This window comes from Panthera uncia, chromosome C2 (genome assembly GCF_023721935.1).
Source record: "Panthera uncia isolate 11264 chromosome C2, Puncia_PCG_1.0, whole genome shotgun sequence".
In the NCBI taxonomy this organism is placed as follows: domain Eukaryota; kingdom Metazoa; phylum Chordata; class Mammalia; order Carnivora; family Felidae; genus Panthera; species Panthera uncia.
Genome location: NC_064810.1, coordinates 119,245,063 through 119,270,188, shown reverse-complemented (window position 1 = coordinate 119,270,188; position 25,126 = coordinate 119,245,063). Strand labels below are relative to the sequence as shown.

Below are 25,126 nucleotides of genomic sequence, written 5' to 3'. Positions count from 1 at the left end.
GGGAAGCAGAACTTTAGAATACTAGATAGTAGCTGCCAAATCTCATTTTCACTGCATTGTTTTCTGTAAAGGCTGTGGAAAATGTATAAAAGTTAAAATCCTGATGTTTCCCTTGTTAAATCCTACAGGAGAATCTGCGCTACTACGTAGACAAGTTATTCAGTACGATTGTAAAATCAAGTATGAGCTGCCCCACTGTAATGTGTGATACCTTTTATTCCCTAAGGCAAATGGCTACTCAGCGATTTCCTAGTAAGTGCCTTGTTTTACTAAAACATGCCATTTCTTTTTCTGTATTGGATATTTTTGTGTAGATTTACTGTGGATTTGGCTTATGTACAATGTTTAAGGTTTATAGGTACAATCTTTTCAAAATAAATACAGCTTTTTAATGAAACATCTACTTTTATTTCCTTACAGTCTCAAAACAAATTGTTTTCTTTCAATATAATGACAACTTTATACAAAGAACAAATAAAAAATCACCATTATTTTTAAGAAAGGCAAACATTAGAACTGTAACATAATAAACATTTATACTAGGTACTTACGAGATCGTTAAATGTAATAAACAAAAACACCTTTGTAATTTGTACCAGCTACTTTTGTCACTTGTGTGCATTTAAATAATGAGAATTTTTAGTTCAGTACAACTATGACTGGATTTGACAGTTTGTGAATGCTAAGGTTTTGGTGGTAGGACAATTTTATAGAAATTACATAGAAATTTTATAGAAATTACAATTTTATAGAAATGTCTGGAGACATTAGAAACATCTCTGTTACAATAGACCTAGAATTTTGAGATACATATGTTAATCAACACATGCTTTAATTTTGCAAAAGCAGCTATGTCAAGGCTTTGTTTAGAAACGTTGCTATCTCTGATTGTCAATATTTGGAGTTATTCTACTTTTATGCATATCTGATAAGTAAATAACTTTGCTATAGCTGTTTTTCCAGATCTGCCTGTAATAGGGGGAGGGGAGAGGAGGTAAGGTAGCTACTTAAATTATTAGTCTTACCCAGCCGTGTGAGAGTATAAGCGTATTTCTGTAACCATCTGAAGAAATTTTGCTATTTTACCATGCTCTTTCAAGTGTATGAGTATGTATGTGCACACACAGTGTATACAGTTATCTGTCCCTCCACTAAATTTACCCAGTGGTAAAGTTATGGGACTGAATTGTCTAACTAACGTGTATAAATTCAGCCCTGGATGTCTTTGCTAATTCTACTAAAGACATAATCAACTTCAAGTAAGTATACTAAATCTAGTTTTTACAACACAAATAAGGGGAGCAGAGACATTAAACATATGGCAAGATGCTCACTGAAATTATATTTTTTTTTTTTTTTTTTTTTTTTTTTTTTTTATTTTTGGGACAGAGAGAGACAGAGCATGAACGGGGGAGGGGCAGAGAGAGAGGGAGACACAGAATCGGAAACAGGCTCCAGGCTCCGAGCCATCAGCCCAGAGCCTGACGCGGGGCTCGAACTCACGGACCGTGAGATCGTGACCTGGCTGAAGTCGGATGCTTAACCGACTGCGCCACCCAGGCGCCCCTGAAATTATACTTTTAAATAGTGAGTTAAATCATGACAAACACAATGAGTGTTTATTTTGTGAACACACACAGTCCTACTCTCATGCCTACACTACCATATGCATTGTCTCCTGCTCTCATGCTCACAACCACCATATGTGTGATCTCCTGTTCTCACGCTCACACTCACTCATGGGTACTGCTCCCCTTAGGTAAATAATGAAACTGAGATTTAGAAAAGTTATGTAACTTGCCCAAGGTCCAAGACATGGCCAGCAGAAAGAAGGGTCTCCAACCTGAGTCTGGCTTATTCCAAAGAATACAAAGCATACAATAGTCATTGTACTCTACACCACCCACTGATTTGGCCTTAAAGTATGTTTAATTATGATTATAGAAATGATCTAAAACACATTTTATGGCTTTTTATAAATGCAAATGTGTCTTCTATTCTTTTTGTTGGCTTAAATGTTCGTATGTTTTCATATTCTCAGTAGACTACAGTAGTGATAGTTTTGTTGTTAGAAAACATTTCATATTTTCCCATTTGTTCTTCTGTTACCTTAGGAAGGTGAGTGGAAAGTCAGGGAGGAGACAATGAGTGGACAGCAATTACTAAAGCAGCACAGGTTAAATGACTTGCCCATGATTACCTGTTGAGTGACTTACAAGAGTTAAACCAAATACAGACCTTCTCCCCCCTCACCACTTGCATCTGTCATCTCACTGTCAGGTTAAGTGTTGACTCCAGTCTGAAACAAAAGCTGTAGGTGAAATGACAAAAAACAAAAATGGTCTTCAGTTCATCTTCATTTTTATATGGAATATTGATATCTTTTTTAAAGGAAAGATTTTCACTTGGTTGTTTTTATTGCATCATCTTTGATGTTATCAAGACTTTTGAGGGAAAATTGAAACAATATCCTAGAACTGAAAATAATGTATCCTAGTCTTAAGGGTTTCAGTATAACCACGAGGTAGTGCTAGATACCACTTGTATTGTTGCAATTTCAGGAGCCTCTTCTTGCAGATGAGCAAAGAGGTATTTTCCAAAGTAAAATATTTCTGAAGACCTGGTAGCTTTGCCTTTCATTTTATTAATTAATTATTTTTTATTGTTCCTTTCTGATTTTTTTAGCCAGAGGTTTAATTTAGTCATAATCATTACTTTAATTTAGTCATAATCATTACTACCATTTCATCAACTCAATCCCCACTAGACAAATTATATTGATCTCCTATTTAGTTTATGTTTTTTTCAATATTTTTCACTTTGTCATCTTTGTTTTTTAATTCAGTGTTTTTGTGCATGACATTTCACCATTTTTTTCCTGCAGATGACCCTCATGTTCAGTATTCTGCAGTGAGCAGCTTTGTATTTCTTCGTTTCTTTGCTGTAGCCGTAGTATCACCTCATACTTTTCATTTGCGACCTCATCATCCAGTAAGTGTTGTTCTTCTCAAAGCTTTATTCCATTTTTATTTATTTTTATTTAAAAAAAGATAAAATAACAAGCCAATTTCACTTGGCTTTCTTGTAACTGGTACTTAAATTTACTTGGCATTTTTCTTAGCCATTTCAGCCTTTCAGAGAAGGCTAAAAATTCTATTTTTTGTTATTAAAAAGATATTATACAAAAGTAATAAAATGTGGATAGTTGTTGAAGCTTGATGATAGTTGCAGAGAAGATCCATTATATTTACCATTATATTTGCTATTGTGTGTGTGTGTGTAAATTTCCATAGTAGTAGGGTTGTTTGTTTGCTTGTTTTCCATGAGTTACAGGTTTAGTTTAATCTTAAAGGTATTTTTAAATCTCACAGAAATTTGAAGAGATTTATTTCTGAAAGGTGTAGAAACTTTGGAATATAATTTGTTTGGTATCTCCACATTTTTACTTTTTATCCACCTGATATTATAAATATATGAGATTGAAAACTTTAAAAACATTCTGAAATCCTATTTATTTATATCTGAATGTGTACTGTGTAGATCTATGTGTTAACATTTTAAAACTCCTATTTTTGCTGTTTGTTTCCTTGTCATACAGAATATTTTTGCTGATTGATTTTAACCCTTTATGTTCTATTTTATAATCTTATCTAATTGCTTTCATTGCTAATTTGTGTAGCAAGTAATAGTCATAGCCAACATTTACTTAGGGCTTTGTACTAGGCCTTCTTCTAAGTACTTTGTGTTTTAACTTACTTAGTCCTCCCTGTAAGGTCAATTCTATTATCATCCCCATTGACAGATAAGAAAATTGCAATTGAGTAATTTCTCCATGGTCACACAGCTGATGAAATAGGATTTGATTTCACTCAATTTGAACTGAATTAGACTGGAATGCTGTCGTCTCCTTCAGTCTTCCCAGTCTTTGAGCTCACCCCTGTTCTTTCCTGCCGCAAGGGCACTTAAGGTGTTCTAACACCTATAATGTAGCACACACTGGTGCTCAATGCTGATGATGTGGTGATGAGGAAGACACTCTCTGCCCTTAGAAAACTTCACTAATACAGGGTAGGGAAGGCACAGGGGTTTTAGAGTTAAACTGGGCTTTGAAGGCCACCCTTCCTGTTCACAGTTGCATGACATTGCCCACTCATTTAACTCTGAGAACTGAGTAGAACCTTGCTGCTGTTGCAGCAGCACACCCTTTCTTGCCAAAGGACAAACAGGCTGTGAGTAGCTGCAGCAGAGAGTGGGTCAGTGTCCTTTCGTTCACAGGACTGTCCTTTCTCCGGCCTTGTTACTAAAGCTGTGCAGAATTCTAGGCCACAAAAAGTTTAGCAGCGGCATTCTGGGTATAAACAGAACTCCTACCTTTGAGTTTGTGACCCTCCCTTGTATTCAGACTTGGATTTGCATATTTCTGTAACAGATGTTGCAATAAAGTCCTTCTAACCACAAACTTTGTATTTTGGGTCACTTTTCCAATCAGTGTGCTAGAAGGACTGGTTCATACTGTATCATGTAACTTTATTTAGTTTGCTTTTAAATGTAAACTTATCCCCTCTTCTTAAGAACTTTCGTTCTAATTAGGAGAATAGGGCAAATACATAAGGTACATAATCTAAACTAGTACTTGATTAGTACCAAGGTAAGTAGTTTAGACAATTCATACTACAGAAGTTGAGAGCAAGGAGTAATCCCAGGGACCTCAGGGTGATGGAATTGTCAAGACTAGTATTGAAAGTTACAGAGTGGTTGGGGAGGGGAACCAGTTAAAGGTTGTTGGATTTACATTTAGAAGTTCTTCGAATTTTGAGAAGCCAGTTTTTGTAGAGTACAAGAAAATCAGATTGCAGATTAAAAAATAGGTAAATGTAGTTTTTACATTTTAAAGCCATTACATGGCTTAAAGATATACACAAATTTAAGCATGTACATTTGTATACATATACATGAATGAATACTCTTTTTTTTTTCTTTTTTAAGAGAGTGTGAGTTGGGGGCGGGGGGTGGGGAGAGAGAAAGAGAATCCCAAGCAGGCTCCACACTCAACACAGAGCCTGATGCAGGGCTCAGTCCCATGACCCTAGGATCATGACCTGAGCCAAAATCAAGAGTCAGACGCTCAACCAACTGAGCCACCCAGGCACCCCTGAATAATTTTTTAAAAACACTAATTTTTGGGGACACCTGTGTGGCTCGGTTGAGCATCTGACTCTTGATTTTGGCTCAGGTCATGATCTCACAGATTTGAATTCGAGTCCCACATCAGGCTCTGTTCTGATGGTACGGAGCCTGCTTGGAATTCTCTCTCTCTATGCCCCTCTTCAACTCTTGCTCTCTCTCTCTCTCTCTCTCTCTCTAAATAAATAAATAAATAAACTTAAAAAAAACAACAAATTTGAACAGGGAAGTCTTGATGAAATTCAGTTCAAATTCAGTTTATTAGCCATTGTTAAGAATCTTATATTCTTCAAAGGCAGAAAATTTTAGGGACCTTTTATACATATAATGGAATCTTACATGTTCTAGCTGAAATATTTCTGAATAACTATAAGGTGTGTAACTGTTTCATAAATATATCATAATGATCATATCCCAGATGCTCCATTTTTTTCCAGATTGCCTTACATCTTGGTCGTCTCTTATCCTTCACATTCACTGTTATTTCCAGTGTGGGAATTCTAAAATATTGAGGAATGTAACCAAAAACCTAGAGCATTTCTGTATGTAAATTTTGATGGAAGATACTTGTTTATTTGAATCTCCAAAATAAAGATATTCTCTATGTGATAAGGAAATTGGTTATGCAGATACATGGTTTGGTGGAAACTCATTAGGTTATGTACATTTACAATCTGGTCATTTCACTATATGTAAATTATACTTCAGTTTAAAAAAAAAAGGAAGGAGACAAGGACTCATCAGGGAACTGTTTAATTAATTTTACTTATATTTACTTTTTTCTGGTAGACAGGCTAAAAAATAGCTTGGATAACAGATCCGGGTAGTTATCCTCTGCTAAGATCCTACATGAACCAGGTGACTTCTCATTTCCTAAGTTTAGTTAGGTCATTGCTTCCATGATGAAAATAGTTGATTGTAGAAGCTATATCTGTTATTGAGTAGGATTAGAAGGTGGGTGGAGTACAGAAAATTTAGAAACTGTCATTTTAAGTTCCAATGTAGAAAATGTAGACCTGCTTGACCTTTCAAGAGTGAGTGCAATTTGTTAGGTAATCCAACCTGCCATGTTGTGCAAAGCAGCATATACACTACTGGTGAGTTGTGCCCATCATAAGCTAGATTTTTACTACATTAGTGATTTGAATCAACATTTTTGAATCACTGTTTTAAAGCAACGTAGCCTATTCACTCTATTCTACCTTTTACACAAATTCTGTTTCCTAAAAACTTAACAGTTTTGTGTCTCTTTTACATTCTTTAGGATGCACAGACAATTAGAACATTAACTCTCATCTCAAAAACCATTCAAACATTGGGAAGCTGGGGAAGTCTGTCCAAAAGCAAGGTAAGTCTTTACATCTTCTGCTTTGTGGCCACACTTCTGTTGTTGCTTTTTTTTTTTTTTTTTTTTTTCAAGTTTGAGAGAGAGAGAGAGAGAGTGCAAGCACATGCATGAGCAGTTAGAGAGGCGGAGGGAGGGAGGGGGTGAGAGACAGACAGACAGACAGACAGACACTCTTAAGCAGGCTCCACACCTGGGATCATGACCTGAGCTGAAATCAAGAATCAGACACTTAACCGACTAAGCCACCCAGGCGCCCCTGTATTCACACTTTTAAATGTTGTTATACCTTATCCCCCTCTCTCACTCATTCCCTTCCAAATTAAAATACGCATACACAGATGCAGTAGCTGTCTTTTAGATAGCTGCTGTGTCTTAGTCATCTGTTAAAGAAGTTTCATTTAAACTAATATATCTAAGTGGAGGAGAGAGTCTAGTGAACAGATGTAAGAACCTCTATTGATCTGTTCATGCCATATCATCTAATAGCTGTTGAAAGAAATCCCCCTCCAAGTCCTATAACTCTCTTGAAATATATGATTGATTCCTTTTAGGCCTTAATCCTCAGCTTAAAAATACAGTTCATTATATTCTTAGTTCTCTACTTAACATATGTGAATTCTGTGTGTTTTTTTTTTTCCTAGTCAAGTTTCAAAGAGACATTCATGTGTGAATTTTTCAAAATGTTTCAAGAAGAACGATATATTATAGCAGTTAAAAAGGTATGATTGTTTTACTCTGGGAATAGTAACATTTCTTATCATAATAGCATTGGGGAAATAGCATTTCATATTATTCCTAGAAGTTAACCCTCAGTTTAAAAAAATAATGTTTAAATTGTACGTCAAATGTAGAAAAGCTATCTTTTTCTTCCTTTCTTCTCCCGTAAAAAACTATGGGATTTTTAGCTGTGGAAATACCTAAATGTTTAACAACAGCTGCTATTGCCAGTGTCTTAGTAACACAAATTAGTGTTACTAAGCTAGATTTAGTGTTTCTTACCAGCAGCACTATCGACAATTGGGTCAGATAATTCTTGATTATGAGGGGCTGTCTTGTGCCTCTGTAGGCTGTTTAGCAGTATCCTTGGCCTGTACCGATTAGACACTGGTAGGATGCTCTTAGATTTGACAGTCAAAAATGTCTGTAAACATTGCCAAAGTTCTGTGAAGGACAAAATTGCTTCTGATTGAGAACCTCTGATCTAGGGATAAAGGCTTAGTATGATGCTTGATGTATAGTAAAAAAATACATGAATTATCAACCATTTTATAAAATATAGTAGGCTTATGGTAGTAACTTAAGGCAAGTTACTGTAAATTAAAATGTACAGAAGACTACAGTATTTAATATCCTAACGTGAGGTTTATAACATACAAAAATTGCTGTACTTAGAAACTGATAATGTTTTGAAAGGATCTGTAATTCCTTGAGTCTTTTTTTTTTTTTTTTTTAAGCTTATTGATTTATTTTGGTGGGTGGGCAGAGAGAGAGGGAGAGAGAGAATCCCAAGCAGGCTTTGCACTGTCAACACAGAGCCCAACATGGGGCTTGATCTCACAAACCGTGAGATTATGACCTGAGTCAAAATTGAGTCAGATGCTTAACCAACTGAGCCACCCAGGCACCCAGATTTCTTGAGTCTTGAGTTCTAAATCATTCTAAATAAAATGTAGCATTATGGTAAAACCCTAAAATTTGTAAAGTTATTTTGAAGTAATCTAAACTTGGCTTGAAGGAAGTACTGTATTTTATTTATCACAATTTTGATTTAATGAATCAAAATTAGGCCAAATTTTGAAGATGTCACTCAATTTCTATAGCATGATTGATTCACAGTTGACTGCCAGGGGTCTATTTTGATGAAGTGTATGTTTGCACTTTTTTGTGTATGTGCTTAGAATTCTTATAGGGAGTCAGTAGATGAAAATGATGATTTTTTAAAAAATAAAACCAGTTGGAATTTTTCATCTAGAATTGTGCAAGTTCAATCAAAGTCTTTTTAAGCAATCACTGAAGGCTTTTGAGGAGAAAGGCTTTCAAAAGGATAGGCGGAGGAAAAACTGCCCTTTTATTTGTAGGACATTGTTGAAACATCTGTGGGACAGCGTAGGCAGACTTTTGTTGGCAAGATTATGATATACTGTCTTTTGTTTTAGGGTTGTTTTCCCACTTTTTTGACCTAGGTTATGGTAGCAGCTGATTTTTTTTTTCCCCTGATAAAATCAGAATGTGTAGAGTTGATAATGTCAGTGGAGAAAGTAGTTAAGAGTCCCAGGAGTTTAGCCTGTTCCTGATCTGTCTGTCCTGTGTCACCCACTCGCAGTCTCCTGGGCTATCACCATAATACATTTCCTATGTCAGATTTGGTTCTAGACTCCTAAACCAGCATAGGATATTTTGCCCTAATCTAAGTTTTCTTTATTATTTACTAAGTCTGGATATATGCATTGCTAGAAATTGTAGAAGCCTCTGAAGCCCAGTTTCTCATTTTGTATTGGTGTACTATTCCCACAGAGTTTAGCAAGGGTAACCTGGATAGTTCTATAAACAGAGTGACCATATAATTTAGTGTGCAAACCTCGACACTTTAAAGAGTGAAAATGAACACTGTGGATAATGTTGGGATCACAGCTGTAGACAGGGATGGCCCTGAGCAAATACCTATATTCACCCTGCCTGTAGTCCATCTTAATTATTGTGTTTTCTTTCACTTGATATAATTGTATTTACCTCCTAGCTCCATATAAATATAACAAATACTAGATGTAATAATTGTCATAAGTAAATAATAAGTATTTTTCAAGTAAATAGATCAGTGCCTTCAGGCAAATACTGAGAAATGAAATATTTAAGTAAGTCTGTGACCAATTTAAGTAAGTCTGTGACTCCATTAGTGAACAGTCCCTCTTTTGAGAACTGGAGATAGGATAGGACACTTCTTTAGTTCCCTTGTGTACTTGTTCTGTATCACCACATATAAAGCAAAAGAAACTGTTCTTGTTCCTTTACTTACCAAGATTTCCTTCTTACATGCTAGAAGTAAACATTAGAAAAAATTGTAAGTGTGGCTTCTGGTGGGCAGTCTATAGCCAGTCTTAAGAAAATATGACTGCCCACAATTCTACTTTAGATTAGGCATTTGTACCTCAGTGTTATCCCTATTGGAATGTAAGTTTTGTTTTTTTTGTTTTGTTTTGTTTTTTTGTCCCACGTGAGACAACATAGAACAGTATAAAGGAAAAAGCAAGCACTAAACAAGTAGGTAATTCATTTATGGGGCAAGATAGGATTCCTCTCTAAGAACAAGGATTGTTCCTTGAAATACTAATTTCTTTTTCCCATGAAGAGATGACCGCATGCCAGGAAGCTCTTGACCAGTCAGGGTAGCATATTCATGAAGCTAACTGCTCTTCACAGGGGTGGCCTGCCATTGCTAGAGATGGGTACTCCAATGTTCTTGAGCCACCATGTTCTCACATTCCCCCTAGAAAGTTTATAAATGGAGATTAGATTTCCAGGTTATTCCAGAGAACCCAGTTACACTTCAGTCATAATTATGGAGTACTATCTCTCCAGGCTAAAGTCAGTTATATGTAATAGAAGTTAGCAAAGTCTTTTCTATAAAAGAGTAAATATTCTTCTCTGCTTTTATTTTTGTTTTTGTTTTTACAGCCCTTTAAAAATATAAAAACTGTTCTTAACTCATAGGCCTTACAGAAACAGGCTGCAGGTTGAATGTGGCCCACTGAACCATAATTTGGTGATCCCTGACTTAAAATATAGGTTCACGATCCTATATCTAAAATCTTTGGGACCAGAAATATTTCAGAATTTTAAAAGATAATAGGTATATACTGTGTATTATATTACACCCTAGTGTGGCCCGGGGTAGCACCCCATAATCAAGCATACTGTATAGTACAGTGTGTGAATATTCACAGTAAGTAGGATAAATACAGACTATTAATAGGCTTTGCTAGTTCAAGTTAAGTTGTACCCTCAAATGAGTTTTCTGTAAATCAAAAACAAAATAAAAACAACTCTTTTTATTCACAGCTTTATAGATTTCAGAGTCATAGTTTAGGGATCGTAGATTGAGCTATTTTTACAGAGAAATGTATTCTGAGTTTTAAGTAACTTGAGAATAAACTTTTTAAAATATGTAGCCAATGTGTAACTTAGGATTTCCTGTACAATTAAATATGTGTTTTGTTTTAGAAGTTATAATTATATGTATTCCTCAGTAAAGAACTTTACAATATTATTAGTGATATTTAAGATAACTGAATTTTTGATGTATGTTATCACAAAGTATAATTTTTGCCCATTTCCCTGTTTAGTTCTTGGATGAAATTTCATCTACTGAAACTAAAGAGTCCAGTGGTACGAGTGAGCCTGTGCACCTGAAAGAAGGGTAATTTAATGAATTTAGAGATTAAAGTCATGTGTCAGTATAGACGTTACGTAAGTACAAAAAGCAGGAGTCTGGAAGTGAGGAAATCCGGGTTTTGTTCCATCTTAGAACTGCCTAAGTAACATCCATCAGGTAAGTTACAGTAGCATATGAACCTCATGCCAAATGGGCATGATTCCTTGTCCATACATTCCTCGAGTAGTTTTTCAAATAGAATGAAATTACAGGTATTAGAGTAGTACTTTGAAAACTTCAGTCTTGAAGTAGTGTTATCATTGGAAGTTAAAGGGAAACTTCAGGTGAGTTTGGCCCTTTTAGGTCTGAATAGCACAGTTATAAATATTAAATTAGTTAAAAACTTTATTCCCTTAGCACGGCCAAAATAAATGCAAAAGTTATGGATGACAAAGACATTTTCATATATGTAATACAATCTTACTCAGCCTTTCATGTCATTTAAAATCAAAGAACAATTCTTTGTTTTGGATGAACTACTTTAATATTTGTAGCTAAATTTTTACATCTGTTGTTTTGGCAGTGAGATGTATAAAAGAGCTCAGGGAAGAACTCGGATTGGGAAAAAGAATTTCAAGAAACGGTGGTTCTGCTTAACAAGCAGAGAGCTCACCTACCACAAACAGCCAGGTAGTTGTGTTTATGCTTTATTGTGGGGTCTTTTCCTGGTCCGCGGTGAAGATTTCTTTTTTGCTTAATGTAACTCCACTGAACCTTTTCACTTTATTACTGTAGTTGTTAGTTTCTCGCAGTGATGCATACACACTAAAGATATAGTAAATATTTGACAAATGACACCATGTAAATTCCATTTTTTTCCTCACATATGCTCTGTTGTCTAAAAAAAAAAAAAATCCCTGGTAAATCCCAGGATTCATCTAGAACTTGGAAATTTCTTTAACTCTCAGAGCCAAATTGGTAAGAATCAGTACTTAATAAATGAGAGTATTTCAGTGGTTTGCTGGATAACATCAGCCAGAGTTTTTCCACAGTCACACCACAGATTGTGATTCCTGTACAGATACCACATTCATTCTAGTCTTTTGGCCAAGCTAACTTCAAAATGGAAATTTTAGTGACTGACTTCCTGAGAAAGCACAAATGGGCTATTTGGATAAAGAAATCCATCTCTGAGGGATTCAGAGAAGCAAAGTTTGTCCTTCAGTGGACTGACACAGTACTTAAAACCTCCACCTTTTAAGTTCATTCCCTTGGAGTCAAACATGATCCACAGAAGGCCATTAGCTCCTGCTGGTATCATAGCAAGAAGAACTTAGTATCTAAATCATGGACCATATTCCATAGAACCCATTTATTCAAGGTGATCAGGATACAAAGAAATTTACTTAACCAAAAAGGCCAGTTAAAGGAAGAATCATTTTAAAACAGACAAAAATGTGCATACATATCTTAAATATTTACATATTTGTTTGCCAGATCTTCTGGTAGAGAACCAAGATCTTTTCTTTGAATATGGATCTATAGATTGGATTTCCCTTTGTCTTTATTTTGCAAATATACCTATACTGTATCAGTTTTCTGGTTGATTTCTCCAAAGTTTTTCCAAATTTAAATACTTGAAAAGTAATCCAAGTACAGAATTTTATTAGATTTCATGATAGTCACCCCTAATCTTTTACAGATGTCTCACCCCCATGTAAATCAGCTTTATTTATACAGGTGTGGGTCTCCTTTTTTGGTGTTTTTCAAAGCACTCACCTGATTTTCAAATAAACAATAAACCTCTTAGTAAGGGGCACTTATTTTGTCACTTTACATATATTTAAGTAAATTATAATTAGAACATGGAAAAATGGCTTAAACAGGTTTGAAAACAAACCCAACAGGGTTGGCAAACAAAACAGCCTAACCAGTGGAAACAATAGAGTACAGGCTTAATAGATAGTAACCTAGCAACCACAAGCATTCAGCATCCCATGAGCATCATTTGTTAATGTTTCACAAGGACATGGAGAGTCTCTGTTAATCCATTAGCTCTGTTAGGTAAAGATCTGTTCAGAGAGCTTCCGCTATAAATTCTGAAATGGTAAAACAAACAACAGCCGTAGGATACTTTCAAGAGAATGTAGATTCAGTTAAGTAGAATGGTTCTGTGGAGATTCTTAAAGAGTAAAGTGATAAGAAAACTTGTTTCATAATTCCTTATTATGGCTCAACCAGAATGACTACATATGACTAATTGTATTAGTAAGGTAGAAGAAACCAAAGGCATTTTTATTTGTCACCCACATAATTTGTTATGGCATATCAATAGTCAGTCATAATTTGTTATGGCATAAAGAGCAACACGTTACATCCTTAGCCTTGCAGACCATTTTTTAAGCTAAATATGTTTTGAATGTTTTATTTATTTTTTTTTTTTTAATTTTTTTTCAACGTTTTTTATTTATTTTTGGGACAGAGAGAGACAGAGCATGAACGGGGGAGGGGCAGAGAGAGAGGGAGACACAGAATCGGAAACAGGCTCCAGGCTCCGAGCCATCAGCCCAGAGCCTGACGCGGGGCTCGAACTCACGGACCGCGAGATCGTCGCGGGGCTCGAACTCACGGACCGCGAGATCGTGACCTGGCTGAAGTCGGACGCTTAACCGACTGTGCCACCCAGGCGCCCCTGTTTTGAATGTTTTAGAAGTTACAGCTTATGTTGAATACTAAGTAAATGTTCTCACATACATAGCAGCTTTGTAAAAAATAACTGTCATAATAAGCTAATTATGTTAGTACATTGAAATAAAATTTAAGGTAAGTTAGTTGTTCTCCATGAATAAATTAGCTATTTTTTCCTCATTTAAAGTATTTTCTAATCTAAACTAGTATTCTAAAGCCTTTTTTGGGTTTAGCCCTTTAAGAATCCGGTGATAGCTTTGGCCTCTTTCCTCCAGAAAAATACACATACAAACTGGACATAGAATTTTGCATATAATTTCAATGAGTCTGTAGATCCAGAGTTCATCTACGGTTCTTAAGAACCTCTGCTCTAGCTAGTGATCCTATGAGGACAAAATTCTATAGAATGATTAGGCTGCCGTAGGTATAAAATAGACACATAGAAATTACATTGTTTTCAGACCCTAAGAAATTTAACCTATTGGAATGACTTTGGAGGAATAAGCTCTCTTACATGAAGTTTAAAGATTATTTACCAAAGCGTACAGTTTTAAGCATCCATGCTTTTTGTTTTAACTATTTTGATGGATTTTTCCAAAATGTATTACATGCTTCCCTGCCTTCTAAAAAAGAATTCGTTGAACGTAAGTGAACATTTTCTAGATGAGTTGCGGCTGCCATTGATAATATTAATTATTATGTAGTGCTTTGATTTAGTGATGTTTTCAGGGCCGCTTATGAGTGTGTGCAGCTGTTTACTCCCCAGCTAAAATGCCTTGGACTGCTGTGCTTTTTTGTGTTCCTGTGTTTGCTTTATATGGTTTTTCTCTATCCCTTTTATATTTAGGCTGTTACCTTAAATCTCTTGTGCTGTCAGTGAACCATAATGTAACATCACACTCCCACCTCCATCACTCAGCTCCATTTTTTACTACACATATACTTTGAGAAAACAGGTACTGTGTTTGTTAAAATTATGCTTAAAATTAAAAGGCTTTGATGGAAGACTTCAGGACTTTGCTCTCTGAAGAAAATGCATGGGCTTTGGATTTCTCTGGTTGTTCAGCAAATGTTTTGCTTACCTTTCTATTTCTTTGCTGTTTCTGGATAGCCAAGACTGCTAGTTCCACTTGTTATATGACTTTAGTGTGTGAAAGAATGCCTCCCAAATTTTCTGTAATATGGACACTAGTATTCTGAATCAAATATTTCTGCCACTTAGAATCAAACAGTAGTCTTTTCCCAATTTACTGGAAAAGGAATGAATAGAATTTTCTCAATTTTAAGGGTTTTTCCTAAGTAAGTTACTAAGTTTTTGATGCCTTTTTACATAAATGCTAACGAGATAGTATACAACTTATCTTCATTACAACTAGATTAATGAGACTGTATGACATTCAGCAATCAGTCATGATTATATTGACAGTTTTTTATGCACGTGTGCTTGTGATCTGGTTTTATATGCTATGTTGCAGTATAGTCATCTTCTATAAGTAGAAGTTTTTCTAGCTGTATACTGAAATCAGATGAGTTCTTGACCTTCCGGTCTCTTCCTTTTTCATCCAGCCATTCAGCTGCGCTTCACCAGACTGGCTGCTGCAGTTGCTTTAACTTGTGCTCTTTTACCTTCGTGCTTTTGCATGTGCTCTTCCTAGAAGTTCCTGTCTTTCCTTCTTTACCTGTGTGATTTGTTGTCTTTTAAGCCTCAGATCCAGTATGAGCTCTTTATGGAAGTCATTTATAAGCTTCTAGACACTTCAGTTGAGCTTTTCCCTTGTGCTTTTTTAATCACCTTAGGAGTAACACCTGTCACACTGTGTGGTCCTTACTTTTGTCTGTCTCTTCCTCTAGTCTTTAAGAGCCTCTGTCGGGGGACCACATTTTTACTACCTTCATTAATACATGGAGTAAATGTTTTTAATAAATGGTGTTCTTCGAAGAATGCCATGTCTTACCATCTGAATTACGTTAAGAACCACTGCTCTTGGTTTCTAAAATTTCCACCAAGAATACTAATAATAGATTATTAGCAAATTCATCTCTGAAATTCCATCTTGTGTTCTCCAAACTTGATTAGATATTGTCCACTCTTGGAGACCTGATATACACAGATACATACAGCCTACACAACTTCCATGTGATATCAAATGTTCCAGTTCATATATCTGCGAACAATATAAAAGAAACTTAGATGGTGGTTTTTTTTTTTAATCTTTATTTATTTTTGAGAGAGAGTGAGTGGGGGAGGTGCAGAAAGAGAGGGAGGCAGAGAATTCAAAGCAGGGTTCGTTCTAACAGCAGAGAGCCCGATGCAGGGCTCAAACTCACGAACCACAAGATCATGACCTGAGCCAAAGTCAGACGCTTAACCAACTGAACCACCCAGGCGCCCATACGTGGTGTTTTAAACATAAACCTCAATAATACATTTAGGTTGACTTGATTTTCACCTGTTCATGTTTTTACACTCAGGGTTCTGCAGTATTTTTTCTTTGATAGCTAATGAACACTTCATTGTTGCAGTCATACATTCATTCAGTAAATATTTTATTGAGTGCCTACTGTGTGCCAGATCCTTGGCTCTGGAGAAAACAGTAGTGAATAAAGCATACCATAATGTTTGCCCTTATGGATTTTCATAGCTTAAAAGGGATAAATAAAAAAAATATGTATTATATTAGATGATTATAAATGAGATAGACAAAAATAAAGCAGGTAAAGAGAATAGAGGATGATAGGCTTATGAGGAGAGTTGCAGTATTAAAAAGTCTAGCCAGTGAGGGCTTCGCTAAGAAAATGACATTTTGAGCAAAGACCTAAAGATGATAAGAGAGTAAGTCAGGTGGAAATCTGGGTTAATAGTGATGCGTAGTTAACAGCAGCCAGTACAGAGGCCCTGAAACAGAAGCATGCCTAGAGTATTCAAGAGATAAGAGAAAGCTCTTCTGGTTAGTGGGGAAAGAAAACATAAAGGGGTAATCATAGGAACTTAGAACAAAGAGGTCATGGGGAAGCTAGATATGTTAGGGCTTTGTGAGCCATTCTAAAACTTTTACTCTGATTCAAAGATGGAAAGGCATTGGAGAGCTTTAAGGAGAGGAATTAACATTATTAGACTTATGTTTTAATAGGAGTAATCATTATGCCATATGGAGAACAGAATGAAAGGGGAAGGAGACTAGTTAAGAGGCTAGGGGGCAACTCAGTGGCTCAGTCAGTTAAGCATCCAAGTCTTGATTTTGGCTCAGGTCATGATCTCATGCTTCATTATATCATGTCCCATGTCAGGCTCTGTGCTGACAGTGCGGAGCCTGCTTGGGATTGTCTTTCCTCTCTTTATTTGCCCCTCCCTCACTCACACTCTTTCTCTCTCTCAAAAATAAGTAAACATTAAAAAAAAAAAAAAAGGGTATTGCAGTAATTCAGGGGAACAGAGATAATGGCTTGGACCAGTTGGTAGCAGTGGAGGTGATAAAAATGGATCACATTCTGGATCTTTTTGAATGATAGTACTCAGATGTTTTGCTAAAGAATGAGTTATCAAGAGTGAGAGAAAGGCAAGTCAAGGATAACTCCAAGGATTTGGGCTTGTACAACTACACTGATGAAGTTGCCTTTTTAGAAAATATACACATGAGTTCTCAATAGTGAAGAAACTTGTACAGCCATACCTCAGAGATATTGTGGGTTTGGTTCTAGACCACAACAATAAAGCTAGTTCACAATTAAGTGAGTCAAATGAGTTTTTTGGCTTCCCATTGTGTATAAATGTTATCTTTACACTCTACTGTGGTCTATTAAGTGTGCAATAGCATTATTTCTAAACAATGTACATACCTTAATTTAAAAATACTTCACTGCTTTATCCATTTATCAGTTGATGGGCATTTAGGCTCTTTCCATAATTTGGCTATTGTTGAAAGCACTGCTACAAACATTGGGGTACATGTGCCTCTAGGAATCAGCACTTCTGTATCCTTCAGATAAATTCCTCATAGTCCTATTATATATACAATGGAATATTACTTGACAATGAGAAAGAATGAAATCCTGCCATTTGCAGCAATGTGGATGGAACTGGAGGGTATTATGCTAAGTGAAATAAGTCAGTCAGAGAAAGACAGCGTATGTTATCACTCATATGTGGAACTTGAGAGACTTAACAGAAGACCATGGGAGAAGGAAGGGGGAAAAAATAGTTACAGAGAGGGAGGGAGGCAAACCATTAGAGACTCTTAAATACAGAAACAAGCTGAAGGTTGATGAGGAAGTGTGGGGGAGAGGGGAAAATGGGTGATGGGCATTGAGGAGGGCACTTGTTGGGATGAGCACTGGGTATTGTATGTAAGCAATAAATCACAGGAATCTACCCCCCAAACCAAGAGCACACTGTATATACTATATGTCAGCCAACTTGACAGTAACTTAGATAGATAGATAGATAGATAGATAGATAGAAAGAAAGAAAGAAAGAAAGAAAGAAAGAAAGAAAGAGAAAGAATTACTACCTCATTGCTAAGAATGAAATCTTGCGATTTGCGACAATGTAGATGGAGCCTGGGTTTATTATGCTAAACAAAATAAGTCAGAGAAAGACAAGTACCATATGATTTCACTCATATATGGAATTTAGGAAACAAAACATGAACATCTGGGAAGGGGATTAAAAAAGAGAGAGAGGGGAGCAAACCATAAGAGATTCTTAATATAAAGAACAAACTGAGGGTTGATGGAGGGAGGTGGGTGGGGTATGGGCTGAATGGGTGATGTATATTAAGGAGGACACCAGTTGTGTTTAGCACTGGGTGTTACATGTAAGTGATGAATCATTAAATTCTACTCCTGAAACCAATATCACACTGTATGTTAACCAACTAGAATTTTAAAATTTGGAAGAAAAAAGTTAAAAATAAAATTGACCAAAAAAGTTTTCATTGCTAAAAAATGCTAACAATCTTCTGAGCTTTCAGCCAGTCGTAATCTTTTTGCTGGTAGAGGATCTTGCCTCAGTGTTTGGCTGCTGACTTGATCAGGGTTAAAGTTGCTGAAGGCTGGGGTGGCTGTGGCAGTTTCATAAAATAAGACAACTGTGAAGTTTACCACATGACTTGACTCTTCATGAATGATTTCTCTGTCGCATGTGATGCTGTTTGATAGCACTTTGCCCACAGTAGAACTTCTTTCAAAATTGGAGTCAGCCTTCTCAAACTCTGCCTCTGCTTTATCAATTAAGGTTTATGTAATATTCTAAATCCTTTGTTGTCATTTCAGCAGTCTTCATGGCATCTTCACAGGAATAGATTCCATTTCAGGAAACAGCTTTCTTTGCTCCATAACAAGAAACTTCTCATCCATTAAAGTTTTGTCATGGAATTTAAAGTTTTATCATGAAATTACAGGAGGTCAGTCATAATCTTTAGGCTCTGCTTCTAATTCTCTTGCTCTTTCCAACACATCTGCAGTTGCTTCCTCCACTGAAGTATTGAACCCCTCAGTGTTACCAATGAGGGCTGCAATCAACTTGTTTCTTCCAAACTCTTGTTAATGTTGATATTTTGACCTCTTGGCATGAACTGGGAATATCCTTAATAGCATCTAGAATGGTAAATCCTTTCCAGAAAGTTTTCAATTTATGTTGCCCAGATCCATCAGAGGAACCACTATGTATTTCTTAATAGCTATGTATTTCTTAAATGTCAAGACTTTAAAGTCTTTGATTACTCTTTGATTCCTGGGCTGCAGAATGGATGTTGTGTTAGCAGCCATGAAACATTAGTCTCATTGTACATCCTCATCAGAGTATTTGGGTGATCAGGTACCTTGTAGTGAGCATTAATATTTTGAAAGGAATGTTTTTTTTCTAGCGGTCTCAACAGTGGGCTTAAAATATTTAGTAAACCATGTGGTATACAGATGTGCTGTCATCCTGGCTTTGTTGTTCCATTTATAGAGCATAGGCAGAGTAGATTTAGCATAATTTTTAAGGGCCCCAAGATTTTTGGAATGGTAAATGAGCATTGGCTTCAACTTAAAGTCAGCTACATTAGCTCCTAACAAGAGAGTGAACCTGTCTTGTGAAGCTTCGAAGCCAGGCATTGACTTCTCTCTAGATATGAAAGTCCTAGATGGCATTTTCTTCCAATATAAGACTGTTTTGTCTATATTGAAAATTTTGTTTAGTGTAGTTACCTTTATCAATTACCTTAGCTAGATCTTCTAAGTAACTTGCTGCAGCTTCTACATCAGCACTTGTTGCTTCGCTTTGTACTTTTGTGTTATGGAAATGGCTTCTTTCCTTCTTTTTCTGCTAGCTGCAAACTTTTCTTGTGGAGCTTCCTCACTTCTGATAGCCTTCAGAGAATTGGAAAGAGTTAGGGCCTGGCTCTGGATTCGACTTTTGCTTAAAGGAATGTTGTAGCTGGTCTGATCATCTATCCCGACCACTCAAACTGTCTCCATATCCTCAGTAAGGCTGTTGCAGTTTCTTCTCATTCATGTGTTCACTGCAGTGACACTTTTTATATTTCCTTCAAGAGCTTTTCTGTTGCATTCACAACTTGGCTGTTTGGCACAAGAGACCTAGCTTTGAGCCTGTCTTGGCTTTCAACATTCCTTCCTCACTAAGCTTAATAATTTCCAGCTTTTGATTTAAAGTGAGACGTACAACTGTTCCTTTCACTTGAACACTTAGAGGCCATTGTAGAGTTATTAATTGGCCTAATTTCAGTATTGTTAGGTCTTAGGGAATAGGGAGGCCCAAGGAGAGGGAGAGAGATAGGAGAATGGCTGGTTGGTGGAATAGTCAGAACGCACATAACATTTATCAATTAAGTTTGTTGTCTTATGTGGGCATAGTTTGTGGCACCCCAGGAGAATTACGGTAGTAACATCAAAGATCACTTATCACCATAACAAATACAATAATAATGGCAAGGTTTGACATACTGTGAGAATTACCAGAATGTGACACAGACACGAGGAGAACAGATGCTGTTGGAAAAATGGTACCAATGGGCTTGCTTGATACAGGGTTGCCACAGACCTTCAATGTATAAAAAACACAGTATCTGTGAAGCACAATAAAGAAGCACACAATAAAATGATGTCAGTCTTAGACTCATTCTTTCATAGATAACAGATACAAACTTGGAAGAATATATAAAACAACTCTCTGAAGGATTTGACCCTCAAAAACTGGGAGCCATGATGGAATATATGATTATATGGCTTTTCTCTCTGAAAGCACTCCTGGCCAGTGCAATGGGAGATGGCTGAAATTCAAGCAGAAAGCCACAGTTTTGTTGGCTTGAGGTATCAAAAGATACAGTTCAGGACTGCCAGAGGAGCTGGAAATTGAGGAGAAGAAAAAAAAAAAAAAAAAGGATGAGCCTTCCACTCTGTATATGAACTCCCATGAAATCCTTGGCTGACTCTTCAACTGCTTCTGCATTGGGGAACTTCAAAGAAGTTACTGAAAAGCAGTAACAGGAAAGATTTAAAAATATGAACAGATTTCAGTTTCTTTCCTCAGGAGAAACAGTTTGGGATTTTAGATGGGCTTAAACACACTGAGGTTTTCATTGAAATATCAAAAGGGCAGTGACTCAGCAGTGAAGACTGTGTCCTAAGATTCAGAATAAAATATAAAACCAAGCCTCAGAGCAATCAACTAATGTAACTGTACAAGGGAAGGTAACTGAATCCACCTTCTCTACAGTGTGTCATTCATAATGTCCAGTATACAATGAAACATTAACATGTTTGAGAAGAAACAGTAAAATAGGACACATAGCTAAGAGAAAAAGGAATCATTATAAGTAGACCCCTATGGGATGCCTGGCTAGCTCAGTCGGTTAAGCATCCAACTTCAGCTCCAGTCACGACCTCGTGAGTTTGAGCCCCACATCAGTCTGTGTTGACAGCTCCGAGCCTAGAGCCTGCTTCAGATTCAGAGTCTATGTCTCCCTCTCTCTCTGCCCTGCCCCCCCACCCCCACTCTCTCTCTGTCTCTCTCAAAAAATGAAGAAACATTAAACTAAGAAGTCCCCTATGTGGTTTATGTGTTGGAATTACAGACATGAACTTTAAAGGTATTGTAAGTACTTCAAGGACAACGTAAGACAGTTAAGAGTAAAGAAATGAGGGATTTCAGTAAAAGAAAACAATAGAAACTTAAAAGGAATCAGATGGAAATCTAGAAGTGAAATATTTCAACTGAAATATTGAAGAAGAAAGGTTCAGGAAACTTGAAGATAGATTAGTAGAAATTATCCAATCTAGGAACACAGGGAAAAAAGTCTGGAAGTGAAAAAAACAGTAGAACCTCAGTGGCTTTTGGAATAATATTTGGCAGTCTAGTAAATGCATGATTAATGTCAGGAGAGTAGAGAAAGAGTAGAGCAGAAAAATTATTTGAAGAAATAATGGCCTAAATTTTCCTGAATTTGGTGAAAAAATTTATTTTACAGATCTAAGAATCTCCCTGAACTCCAAACCTGATAAATATAAAGAAAATCACACTTAGGCCTATATAGTAATTAAACCAGAGATATATAGAAAATCTCAAAAGCAGAACAGAAGACAGAGTGCATGCAGGAGAACAACAGTACAGTTGACAGCTAACTTCTCATAAGAAGCAACTAAAGCCAAAAGACAATGGAATAATAACCTCTTTAAAGTGCTGGAGAAAAAAAGCTCTCAACCTAGAATCCTAGTGAAAATTTCCTTTATTTTTTTAAAATGTTTATTTGTTTTTGAGAGAGAGTGCACACGAGCAGGGGAGGGGCAGAGAGAAGTGGGGACAGAGACTCCAAAACAGGCTCTCTGCTGACAGCAGGCAGCCCAATGTGGGGCTCATACTCAAACCATGAGATCATGACCTGAGCTGAAGTCGGACGCTTAACCAACTGAGCCACTCAGGTGCCCCGAAAATTTCCTTTAAAAATGAAAATATCCTTTAGGGTAGATGAAAGCCAGGAGACTCCATTGCAAACAGGTTTGTATTGTAGGAATGCTAAAGGAAAATTTTCAGGCTGAAGCGAAATAACACCGCATAGAAACTTAGATGTGCAAGAAGGAATGAAGAGCACTGGAAATGGTAAATATGTAGGTAAATGTAAGAATGTCTTTTCTCTTTTCTCAATTTCTTTAAAAAACAACTGTTTATGGACACCTAGGTGGCTCAGTCAGTTACGTGTCTGACTCTTAATTTCGGCTCAGATCATGATCTCGTGGTTCATGAGATCAAGCCCCATGGAGCCTGTTTGGGATGCTCTCTCCCCTTTTTCTCTGCCCCTTTCCCCACCCACTCATGCTCTCTCTCAAAATAAATAAATAAAAAGCAATTGTTTAATGCAAAATTTATAACACTGAATTACTCAGTTTATAACAAATCTTGATATAGGACAGGAGTAGCAGAAAGGAAAGGGATAGACTAAATTATTGCAAGGATTTTGTATTTTATGTGAAATGACAACATAGTTTTAAGTAGACTGTAATGAATTAAGGCTGTATATTATCTCTAGAACAAAAACCTTTTTTAAAAAAAGTATAGCCCACCCCTTCTCCCTTACCCAAAAAGTAAATAAGCAAATATGGCAGGAGAGGAAGAACAATGGAGCAAAAATCAGATGGAGTAGATAGAAAACAAAATGAAACAAAAAATAGCAAAATGATAGCTTAAACACAGCCTTATCAATAATTACAATAAATGTAACATCATATTCAATATCAGGAGCAAAGATTATCTACTTTTCTCAATTCTATTCAACATTGTGCTGTAATAAGATTGTACAACACAATGAGATTGTAATGTAGTAAGGCCAAAAAAAAAGGAAGGGAAAGAAGGCAGGGGCACCTGAGTGGCTCACTCAGTTAAATGTCCAGCTCTTGATTTTGGCTCAGGTCATGATCTCACAGTTAATGAGTTTGAGACCCATGTCAGGCTGACAATGTAGAGCATGCTTCGGATTCTGTCTCCCTCTCTCTGCCTCTCCCCCACTGGTGTGCTCATGCTTGCGTGCTCTCGCTCTCTCTCTCTCTCTCTCAAAAATGTTTTAAAAAATTTTTTAAAGGAGAAAATGGGGTGGGTGGGTGTTTCAGTCGGTTAAGCATCCAACTTTGGCTCAGGTCATGATCTCACAGTTTGGTTTGTGGGTTCGAGCCCCATGTCAGACTTTGTGCTGACAGCTCAGAGCCTGGAACCTAATTCCGATTCTGTGTCTCCCTCTCTCTCTTCCCCCTCCGCTCGCACTCTGTCTCTCTGTCTCTGTCTCTCAAAAAAGAAATAAACATTAAAATAAAAGGCATACATAGGATATCCTAAGGAATCTTCAAAACAAATACTTGAACCAATAAGTGGAGGCCTTGAGATACAAGATTCATATATATAAACCAATTGTATTTCTATAAACCAGAAGGAAACTGCTAGAAAATGAAATCTTTAAAATACCATTTACAGGGGCGTCTGGGTGGCTCAATTGGTTAAGCGTTGGACTCTTGGTTTTGGCTCAGGTCATGAATTCGAGCCCTACATCAGGTTGTGTGCTAACATCATGGAACCTGCTTAGAATTCTCTCTCCTTCTTTCTCTGCACTTCCCTCGCTTGCTCTCTCTGCCTCTCTCAAAATGAATAAAACTTAAAAAAATTTTTTTTAATAAAAAAATACCATTTACAGTAGCAGCTCCCCTCCTCCCCCCCCCCCAAAAAAACTATTTAGCAATAAATTTAACCTAAGAAGTACAAGACCTATGCACTGAAAACAACAGAACATTACTGAGATAAAATAAAGAAGACATAAAGGAGACCTACATCATGTTTGTGAACTGGAAGATTCAGTATTTTTTAAGAAGTCACTTCTCAAATTTACCTCTCCAATTCATCTTGATTTTAACACAGTGCTACTCCAAATCTCAGCAAGCTTTTTTTTGTCATATTCACAAAGTTGTAAGATCACTAATTCTGGGGCATTTTCATCACCCCAGAAGGAAACTCTATGCCCATTAGAAGTCACTCATCATTCCTCCCTTCTCCCAGCTCCTAACAACTATCTGTTTACTTTCTGTGTCTATGGATTTGCCTGTGCTGGGGATTTCATATAAATGGACTCATAAAATATATAACCTTTTGTGACTGACTTTTTTCACTTAGCATAATGTTTTCTAAGCTCATCAATGATCTAGGCTGAGTCAGTGCTTTATTCCTTTTATGACTAAATCCATTGTATGGATATAAGCCAAATCTTGTTTATCCATTAATAAGTTGGACATTTAGATTGTTCCCAATTTTTTACTATTATGAGCAATTCTGCTGTGAACATTTGTATGGACATATGTTTTTTATTCTCTTGGGTGTGTGTATACCTAGAGATGGAATTGATGAGTCATATGGTAACTCTTTTTGGTAGAAATAATGGAGATTTTAACTGAAACCGGGTTTCATTCATCTAATAGGGAAACTTAATGCACTAACATTTATTACGATTATTATGATTACTGCTTTGTTTTGTGCTTTCTGTTTACTAGGCTTTTCTGTTTAT

The 25,126-nt window shown here is 36.5% G+C and overlaps 1 protein-coding gene across 5 annotated transcripts in view; it reads left to right on the top strand.

Annotated features, from left to right (window-relative positions):
* Positions 1-25,126, top strand: part of RASA2 (RAS p21 protein activator 2) — a 123,465-nt gene that overhangs the window by 86,794 nt on the left and 11,545 nt on the right. For 3 of the 5 annotated variants that reach the window (XM_049629753.1, XM_049629755.1, XM_049629757.1), the window contains 6 exons: positions 129-252; positions 2,885-2,991; positions 6,449-6,532; positions 7,174-7,251; positions 10,873-10,946; positions 11,485-11,594. In XM_049629753.1, coding sequence (XP_049485710.1) covers positions 129-252; positions 2,885-2,991; positions 6,449-6,532; positions 7,174-7,251; positions 10,873-10,946; positions 11,485-11,594 — 577 coding nt within the window. The remainder of the gene's footprint in view (positions 1-128; positions 253-2,884; positions 2,992-6,448; positions 6,533-7,173; positions 7,252-10,872; positions 10,947-11,484; positions 11,595-25,126) is intronic. The other 2 variants (XM_049629754.1, XM_049629756.1) reach the window with 1 other exon arrangement.